At 46.4% G+C, this 10,159-nt stretch overlaps 1 protein-coding gene across 1 annotated transcript; it reads left to right on the top strand.

Annotated features, from left to right (window-relative positions):
• The first annotated feature begins 666 nt into the window (after positions 1–666).
• LOC117052035 (phospholipase A2 inhibitor and Ly6/PLAUR domain-containing protein-like) lies at positions 667–9,946 on the top strand. The gene is made up of 5 exons (XM_033158762.1): positions 667–712; positions 6,050–6,169; positions 6,579–6,734; positions 8,156–8,299; positions 9,313–9,946. The coding sequence occupies exons 1-5, from the start codon at positions 667–669 to the stop codon at positions 9,513–9,515; spliced, it is 669 nt and encodes a 222-aa protein (XP_033014653.1). The 3' UTR covers positions 9,516–9,946.
• The last annotated feature ends 213 nt before the right edge of the window (positions 9,947–10,159 follow it).

The raw sequence follows: 10,159 nt of genomic DNA, 5'->3' as shown, positions 1-10,159 counted from the left end.
TTGCTGAGAAAAAGCAGGCAACCCTAACACGCTCTATGCCATACTCTCCAGCATTCCTCCGATGAAAATTGGGACGTCCATCTTTCAGCTGATTTGCACGAGAGTGTGGCACCGTTGCAAACACCAGCACTCATTTTGGAAAGTCTAAGAAGGAAGATTTCTTTCTACTCACTTGCAAAAGCTTGTCTAATAAGACAATAATGAAAAAGGCATTCCTTGGTTGTTACACAACAGCATTATGCAGTAAAGGACAAGCATTAAGCATGCATACAGTTTTAATCTGTGACTTTTTTTTGGGGGGGGGTGGGGAAGCAGATAGTAAATGTGACCTCCTTAGAGTGACGCATTATGGGGAGGAGGGTGGCTGTAAAGGATTTAAGAAGGGAGGTATGATTTACAGAAATTACATTGGATGCTGGCATCTAAAAGAAGAGAAGCCTTCAGGGAAGTGAAGAGGAAAGATGGGAGGGGCAGCTTGACAACTTGAAAGGCCAAGACTGGATTTGCCCAGGGCATCACAAAAGCGCACTGTTGCTCAACCCAGCTCTGTGCCCTCGGAGTAACACAACCCTGTCCCTCCCAGTCTCAGCTGTATAAACTCCCCAGCGGACAGGTGGCTTCTGGCTCAGGTTCCTGAAAGCAGAGGCAATTCCACCTTGCAGCGCCATGTCTCTCTTGGCTCTTTCCTTCCTGTTGGCTCTCTTGGCTACAGGTAAGTCACCGTCCGGATTGATCTTTGCAGAGTGTCTCCCCTAGCGGTAGAGGGGTTACTACTGGCCCTTCAAAATAAAAGGACCCCAGTTTCCTCCAAGTGCGAATTCTCTGGGTGGTAGGTTGGCCTACTGCGGGACTCCTGCACCGTTAAGAGTTTGGTAGCATTCCTGCAGGGGTGGTTTGATCATGCAAGTTTCTGTTACAGCTGCAGGTGGGTTCCAGATTTCCATCTCCGGTTTTTCAAAATGTGTGTCTGCGCTGTACCTCCCTACTGAGTGCCTGGCCAGGGTTGCCTACTTTTGGACTGGCTCCCCGTTTAGTGATTAGAAGGTGTTGAATGTTTGTGGGGAGTGGGGAGCTTCACCTGCTGATTTCATCTGTCAAACCTGCCCCTGAAGGCGTAGGAGCAAGCTGGAGTCATTTTCCCTGGCCAGTTGGCAACGCTAGTTGAGAAAGGTTGTACTTTGACCCTGTCCTTTTGATGCAGGCTTAGCGGGTGAAGGTAATAATCTGCTTGAAGGATTGTGGGAATGGAACAGAATGGGAGATAGCAGTGGTAATTCTCTGCTGTGGCACAACAAACACAGTTAGGCATCAGGCAGCTGTCTAGGAGTGTGGAAGAGTCCATGCTCTCAGTTCCATTTCAGTATGGGCGTAATGACCCACAGAAAAAGAAAGGGTTGCCATCTTTTTAATCTGTCTTTCTTCCATGCCTTATAGAATCATAGAATCATCTGTGGGTCATTTGTTCCAACCCCCTGCAATGCAGGCATCTCCACATGCAGTCTCCCATCCAATCTGAAACCATACCGGACCCTGCTTAGCTTTGCAAATGTGCTAGCAAGGTGTAGTGACAGCCTGACATGCAGAGGTTTACTGAGTGAAGCTTATTTCCTGACATGGAGCCAAACAAGCAGGAAAGAATTCATTTGTTTAATTTATCAATGTCAGGCTACTGTTAAAAGGGACAGGAGCAGCACTGGTGAAAAATCTGGCAGCCCTCCCATTCAGGGGTGTTTTAAGGACAATTACGATAATAGTTGTGAAACATTTTAAATACTCTGGTGCTGCAAAAAAGAAAAGAAAAGAAAAAAAGAACCTGACCATTCTTGTTTTATTTAAGTTACATTGGGTCCCCGTCTGCACTGTACATTCAAAGCAGTATCATGCCACATTAAACAGCCATTGCTTCGCCACAAAGAATCCTGGGAATTGTAGAGGTGACCCCTATTTCACTCACAAAAATACAGTTCTCTGAGTAGTTTAACAATCAGTCCCTTTCTTCAGGAAACTCTGGAAATTGTAGTTCTGTGAGGGGAATAGGGGTCTCTGGGCAACTCTTGGCACCTGTAGCAAACTTCAGTTCCCAGGATTCTTAGGTTTAGAGTTGTTCAGCATTTGTTTGCAAGAAACAGTATCTCTTTTCTAAGCGAATTAGGGGGGGGGGGCGACTGGACACACCAACATTTTAAAAACCCGTGAAGATTCAAGAGAGAGGGTTGCCAACTAACCAGGGAGAATACACTGTGTCATGCTCCTGTGTCATTAACAGCTACCTGCTCAACAGAATCCAGCAGGTGCTTTTTAAGGCAAGGAGATAAGGCTTATCAGCTGCTATTGCCTGCAGACCAAGGAGCTATTAAAGGCACAGAAGGAGGGACTGGTAACTTTCCATTTATCAGGATGTGCAAAGGACTCCTCTAAGATGACCCATTTATTTTGCAAAATTCCTTCCAGTAGCACCTTAGAGACCAACTAAGTTTGTTATTGGTATGGGCTTTCGTGTGCATGCACACTTCTTCAGATACCATGCACACGAAAGCTCATACCAATAACAAACTTAGTTGGTCTCTAAGGTGCTACTGGAAGGAATTTTTATTTTATTTTTTTATTTTGTTTTGACTTTACCTACCTGTAACCATTTAATTTGCCTTCATCCTGATTTACTTGCACAAAGCTTATGTGATGCTTCAACCATGGCCACATTTATACCACACATTTAAAGCAATATGATACTACTTTAAACAGTTGTGGACCCCCCAAAAGAATTCAGGGAGTTGTAGTTTGTTAGGGGTGTTGCTAGGAGACCCCTATTTCCTTCCCTGAGCCACAGTTCCAGCTTTCCCTGTGAAGAGGGATTGATTAAAAGTGGATGTGTTGTGCTAGGGTGACAGAGCACTTTATTCCTCTTTGATTGCTCGGTTCTAAATTTCCTGCCATGTGTTTGCATATTTCCTGCAAAATACTGGCAGTCTGTAGGCTCCCAAAGATTCTCCCACCAGATCTTCCTGCTTCATGGGCAAACATCAAGAGTGCTGCCAGCTGGGATGGAGGCATTTGAAGCATGGCTAGTGTGCAGGGTCTCCTTTCTTCCTCCCTGCATCCTGGGAAGGAATCCACCTTAACATAGGAGTCAAACCATTGGCAGAGGCTCTCCAGGATTTCAGACAGGGTTCTCTACCAGCCCTGCCTGGAGATGCCAGGGACTGAACCTGTGACCTTGGTTCAAGTGGATCTTGAGGAAGGGCCATAGCTCAGTGACAATTGCTTTACCACTGAGCTATGGCCCTTCCTCAAGGTGACATACCGACAAGGGCTTGTGCATAGACATTTCAGCCACATATCACACAGCCAGTGTGGTGTAGTGGTTAAGAGCGGTAGACTCGTAATCTGGGGAACCGGGTTCGTGTCTCCACTCCTCCACATGCAGCTGCTGGGTGACCTTGGGCTAGTCACACTTCTCTGAAGTCTCTCAGCCCCACTCACATCACACAGTGTTTGTTGTGGGGGAGGAAGGGAAAGGAGAATGTTAGCTGCTTTGAGACTCCTTCGGGTAGTGATGAAGCGGGATATCAAATCCAAACTCTTCTTCTTCTTAATTCACATAGAAATCAGTGCTGCTGCTGCTGGATCCACTATTTTTATGACATAGAGCATATGGTGGCACCCTATCCAATTTCTTACCTCTCTGTGCATTTCCTGTTGTGTAAAGAGCAGGCCTTCTCTTGCTTTCTACATGCTTTTTTACCTCCATCCCAGTTCAGTTGCAGGGTAGAAGAATTTCTAAAACTAAGAACAGATAAGATCTGCCATACACATGCAGGTACAAAGATTGCTTTGTTTCAGCCTCTGGCTTCATGGACTTTTCCACTGAAGCAAAACTTTTTGCTCCCAGCCTAAGTAACGGTGCATCTTATCAGAGCTAGATGGGGAGCTGCGTTAAGCTGTTGCAGCAAATGCAATGAAGACTCTCAAGTGTGGCTGATGCCAATGGTCCATGCCTCAGTAATGGGACTCACTGGTGAGAGACCTCCTCTGTACTTCCTGCAGCAAGGAGGGCCACAGGGGTGGGTGTCAGAGGCGGTTTTAGGGTAGTATGACTTTTTCGGCCACACTGGGTGCTGCAGGGAGTGCCACAACAATGCTGTAGAATGCGAGAGGCAGTGGGGTGCGTGCGTGCTGAATTTTAGCACCACACAGGGTGCTGCTGAAATCTGAGAGCCCATGAAGTCCTCCACGGTGTGTCTTTTGCCCAAGGAGTCTCCAAAACCTGGAGCCAACACTGACCTTGCGGCTCCTTAAAGGCAACTGGATTTTGTGTGGCATAAACCTCTGTGGGTCCAGTACGGCGTATGTGGGTTGGGCCCTAAAGCCCACTTACGAAAGAGGGCATAGATTTGCATAAAATTTGTGCAGGCTGCAAATCTGCGTCGTCTTATTCAGGTGGTGTGGAGGGCACCAAAACCAAATCAGTGGCCTTACAGGTAACAAAGTGTCTGACAGGCAGGATGCAAATGGGTGAAGCTTCCCACACAGTTTGTATTTCTGAACTAGTAAAGGCTGAACCTGTTGAATTTTGGCCTGCCACGCAGCTGCTAAAAGCACTAAGCTCCTTGCCATCCCTCAGTGCCAACCTGCATTTGCAGGTGTGAGAATAGCAGGAGCAGGAGACTTTGGGGGCAGTGCTACTTCTTGTGGGCCTGCTCTTTGCTCCCATGTTGATATTAGAGCTGTGCAAGCTCTCCAGCCAAAGCTTGGATCCTGAATCAAATCGAGCTAAATCAGGTTGACCCAGAATTCAGTGGATTATCCCAGGTCTTGATCATCACCTTGTCATGGTGAGTGGGCTTGCACATTCCTATGACCCCTGTGAGTGAAGCTGTTGGGAGTCTCGTACTCCCAACAGGGTCACCCAAGGTGGTAAGGTGAAAAGGGAGGAGCTAGACAAAGAATGATCCAAGTAGTCCTCAATGGCAGAACAGGCGAAAGATAACAAGTGGTATGTTACAACGGCTGTGAAGGAGGATGAAGGCTACAGCAGATAAGAATCTACCAGTCGTTGTGACACTCATGCCATCGGAATAGAGCCTTACTGCGAAGACTGTATTTTCACACATAAAACAAATTCATGCACAGGCGTCTTCCAAAAACCCATCGCGGGTCAGAATGGGGCCAATCCCAAGCACCAGATCAGGCCCTGAATTAGATATGCAACCCAAGTTGATCCACACAGGGGCTAACCGAATACAGCTTCTTTTCATCTTCAGATGTGCCAAAAGACCCTTTGTGTTTGCATACAACCGGGTAGCAGTGCCCTGCACTGTCGGTTGTATGACTGTGAAGGAGCAGCACTGTAAAAGACAAAGACAAGATTGCATGGGACCTTCTGCCATCATGTCATTTGAACTTTTCAATCCAGAATGAGTTGTCTAAATCCTTGGTTCATCCATGGGGGTTGGTGTGCCAGCCTGGTACAGGGCTTGGCCCAGTTCCTGAGCAGCAAAGGAATGGGTGTGTGCTTGCTTAATTGGTGTGACTAACCTCTCTGAAGAGTCATCCATTCAGGCATATCCTATTTTTCAAAAAAAGGAAAAAAGGGAGGACACTTCTTTCTTCCGCTAAAGTTCACGATCCTTTAACAGCTGGATGAATGAGCAAAAATTCAGCACATAAAGCTTATCCTGGTGTGTGGAGCCAAGAGAGAGAGAGAGAGAGAGGGAAGCCAACTATTCTATGGTGAGAAGGCTTGGTTTGGAACGTCAATTTCAGTTCTAGATACTGTGAAACAATGTGAAAGAAAATGCTTCTGAATATGTCAAAAGTGCATATTTCAAAGCCATCACATAATTGTGCTATCTTCCATATATTTTGGATCTAAGAAAGGAAAGGCTTTGGGATTTGCGAGGGTGTGATTTTCGGACAAACTTGAGCCCTCCCCGAGTTTCACTTTTGGTTTATGGTTTTTGGTTCAGAGGGAAGTTGGCATGTGATGGATTGGTTGTGCTGTCAGCCTCAGCCCCAATGACTGTACTTTCCCCTCTCTGTTCTTCCACAGGTGATGCTATCTTCTGCTTCAACTGCACCAGCACTGAAGGTTACAACTGTAGTACAACCCCGCAAAAATGCACCGACACCGTCAACAGCTGCATCACCATTGCCCGGGATGAAGACACAGGTAGGGTGGTTGTGAGTTTGCTCCTTAACCTTTCTTGAGTGGTGAGAAGTTCCAGTGTTTATTGCAGGCATAGGCAAACTCGGCCCTCCAGATGTTTTGGGACTACAACTCCCATAATCCCTAGCGAACAGGACCAGTGGTCAGGGATGATGGGAATTGTAGTCCCAAAACACCTGGAGGGCTGAATTTGCCTGTGCCTGGTTTATTGTCTAAACACTCTGAGATTCTGCTCTGCTGCAGAAGTGCGCCATTGCAGTCAATGTGCAGGGTCTTTAGGAACATTTGTGGGGCTTTGAAGCAGGTGTGAAGAAATTTAGGCCCTCCAGGTGCTGCCGGGCCGACCTCAGAGAAGGAGATGCACACAGATATGGGGGTGGCTTCTCATTCTAACAGACTTTCCCGTTCTTAGGGTCCCAGGACATAGAGAACCCAACTTATGAAAAGAAATGCAACTCGGATGATCGCCTCTGCAACAAGTTCTACGGGCTGGTGGCGGGGGATTTTCGCATGCGCTGGAACTCCAGCTGCTGCCGGGCCGACCGCTGTAATGTCAACAACGTAATTGGTACGGAACTGGGGTTGTCTTGTGTAAAAGGAACTGGTCTGGACTTCTGTGGGGGGCTGGTTTAATCGGTATGCTCACTAAACCTTTGAGTAGAGTTCTAGTGCAGTTGGAAAGCCTTCTAGGCTATGAATATCTTGAGTCCTTTTGTGTAGAATGTGGTCATGCTCAGGGTCCAGATGTAGGCGCACACCCTTGCAAAGAAAACCACAAGTAGGTTCTCTAAAACCATTCCAAGGATGTTTGTCCCACCTCAAAAAGGATATTGGACAAGGTTAAGAAAAGGTAAATGATAAAGGGGATGGAATGACTCCTCTGGGAAGAATGGTTGCAGCGTTTGGGACCTTTCCATTTACAAATAGCATGGAGAAAGTTGATGGAGAAAAGATTTTATCTCTCTCACAGTTGGAGGCAGCAATGCTTCTGAGTATCAGTTGCTGGAAACCACAGGAGAAGAGAGTGCTCTTGTACGCGAATCCCGTCTGTAGGTTTCCCATGGCTTGGCCACTGTGAGAACAGGATGCTGGACTCGATGGGCCACTGGCCCGATCCAACAGACTCCTCTTATGTTCTTATGTTAACTCTAGAGATGTTGATCAAAATGGTGAAAACACAGGCAAGGCAAAGGTCCCTCCCAATTGCTTTTAAATAAATAAATATTATTATTAATTTTTTTTAAAAAAATAATAATATTGATGGGAAATATGAAAGTATTTGCAATGCATTATATACTTGTCCAAATCTGGAAGCCATGTGGATTGTGGACAGAACTATGCATAATCTGGAATTCACTTGCTTTGAAGAGTTACTGGGCAACACTGTGTTACTGACAACATACTGACTGTGGCAACACTAATATATGTACTGTAGATCTCTCTGTCTTATGCTTTGCCTGCCCCTTTTCATTAAGTGTGGCCTATACAGTGGTACCTTGGTTTACAACCATAATCCATTCCGGAGGTCTAGCTGTAAACCAAAACAGGTCGTAACCCAAGGTGTGCTTTCGCCAATGCCCCCTCCCCCAAGTGGTTGTAATAAAAAAAAAAATGGGTTGTAATCCAAAAAAAGGGACATGCACATCCGGGTTTGACGTGCTTATAATTCAAAATGGTTGTAATCCAAAGTGGTTGCAAACCAAGATCTCACTGTGTAAGTGTAGAACCTAATTAAACCTAATGTTTCTGTGTGTGGAGAAGGGTTCCATGAACTCCATCCTTCCTCAACCTGGCACCGTCCAGATGTTTTGGACCACAACTCTCATCGGCTGTATGAGCCTTAGCCAGCGCGAGTGATGGGAATTGTAGTCCAAAACACCCTGAGTTTGAGGAAGGCTTCCCTCTACTCTATTATACGTAAAGAAACTAGATTTTAGAGATGTTGAGCGTGGCAGGAGATCACACCCCTTTTCTCTTCTCCATCCACAGTACAAAAAGCGTCACAGCAGCCTAACGGCGTTCGTTGCAATTCTTGCTTTGCCTTTGGCTCTGATGTTTGTCTGAACAACACGGAGTTGGCCTGCACTGGGACTCTGACACAGTGCATCCACTTTGCCACCACTGCCAATAACGGTAAGTGGGGAAGTAATACTGGAGGGGTAATCGGTATTGGGCTAGATTAGGGGTAGCCAATGTGATGGCCTCCAAATGACAGTAGACTACAGCTTTCATAATCCCTGACTAATGGCCATGCTGGCAAGGGCTACTGGGAGTTGGAGTCCAACCTTGGGAGGGCACCCTATTGGCTACCCCAGTATCCCATGGCTAGATGACGACAGAAAGGTTAGCTCCACCCTAATTGCAGAGTACTGTTTGCCAGGGTGACACAAGGCAGGGCAGTGTTGCTTACCTGGCTTCCCAATGCTGAGTGTTGCTGCCGGTTCCTGAGAGGGAGCTCAATGCAGGGTAGGTGCGTTGCTCCTGTCACTGTACCCACACTGCGCAGAGCTCCCTGTGACTCACATGAAGTTGCCCATCAACAAAATTAGCACCTGGGCAGCGGACTGAGTGGATCCTAGAGGTCACCTGGGGACAGTTTACCCCACAACAGTGATATTGTATTTCTATTTCAGTTTGAGGCTGCGTACACACTTAGCTGTTTGTAGCACAAAAATACAGTTTTTCTCAGTACAGGGTCATTCATGCTCACCCCCAAAATGCTGCTTTTAGTCTAGGTTGAGTGTAGATCCTGCTTTCCACGCAGGTGGGCATGGTTCCCATCCACAGTGCCATTGGGCAGGCGGTCCCTCCTATTTGCTGGGACCACCTACATCTGCTTTCAAACAGAATCAATTGCAGCAAGCTTTCGTTTTGGGAATGAAACCAGTTTCTCAGGAAGCTCTTTTCAGGAGCAAGCAATATGAAGCAACTCTAGATTGTGTTGACCAGGTCGGGGGGGGGGGCGGGTGAGAGAGAGAACTTGCTCCCCATTGATTCTAGAACAAAATGTTGCTAGTACACAGCCATAGGAATGATTTCTAAATAGGCATTACCTATAAATTAGCACGTGGAAGTTCTATGCAAATCTGTGCCCTCCTTTTTGCTCGGGCAATGCAGCCACTCTACTTTTCTGTCCCATGTTACAGAGGAATCCAAGCACCAACAGGTCGCCTTCACAGGATGCGCCACCAAGACCATGTGCGAAATGGGAGCCGATGTGCTGTTTGTTGCTGGCCGCAATGTCAAAGTCAAGGTCAACCTGTGCAGCAGTGCGCCAGGAGTCCCCTCCCAATATAGTCTGGCCCTGTCTGTTCTGGCAGGATTACTCTTTCTTGCCCGTTGGTCTTGATTCTTTTATATCTTCCCTCCCGCAACTTTCTTCTGTTGGTCCTCTCCTGCTTTTTCTTCCTCTCATGTAAGTTTTCCTTCAGTTCTCCACCCCAGACATCCATTCCAGCCAGGAACAGGAGAGGAATTCAATCCGTTTTGCATTTAGAGGCGAACCTACTTGATTTTCAAATTCCAAAACAGTAAGCAAACCAAAACGCAGCCATTCTGCAAGCTTTTGCACTTCTCTGAATTTTGCACTGAAGTTCTCCAGCCCAGTAATGTGTACCGAAATGCATGTGCTCAGGTAAAATGTGCATAAAATGCACCTATTCGTAAAAAACAGCAGTCAAAATGCATCACGTAAGGGAAAATTGCTTTGCAAAAATGTGTACGTTATGCAGAATTGCCACCAAATGGGGGTCTATTTGGATGAAATTTGCAATAAAATGTAGCTGAATTTTCACAAGGCCTTTTTAAAACAACAACAACAATGAACTGATGTGGAGAACTGAACAAGGCTGGAAAAATGAGAAATGAAGAGATACTGAAACCAAAGTATTTGCTCACTCCTACTTATATCTCCCCTCTCGGAATATTTCTGCATGTTGCCCTACAACTTTCACTGATGCTATGGACTGAGCAGGGTCAGAAAGCTCTTCACAG

Source organism: Lacerta agilis, chromosome 8 (genome assembly GCF_009819535.1).
Source record: "Lacerta agilis isolate rLacAgi1 chromosome 8, rLacAgi1.pri, whole genome shotgun sequence".
NCBI lineage: Eukaryota > Metazoa > Chordata > Lepidosauria > Squamata > Lacertidae > Lacerta > Lacerta agilis.
This window is presented reverse-complemented; position numbering and strand designations above follow the sequence as displayed.

Bases quoted from the DNA above. Each gene is read 5' to 3' on its own strand.
- LOC117052035 (XM_033158762.1), top strand. From the start codon at position 667: ATGTCTCTCTTGGCTCTTTCCTTCCTGTTGGCTCTCTTGGCTACAG. The intron at 713-6,049 runs GTAAGTCACCGT...GTTCTTCCACAG, and splicing joins GTTGGCTCTCTTGGCTACAG to GTGATGCTATCTTCTGCTTC. The intron at 8,300-9,312 runs GTAAGTGGGGAA...CCCATGTTACAG, and splicing joins TGCCACCACTGCCAATAACG to AGGAATCCAAGCACCAACAG.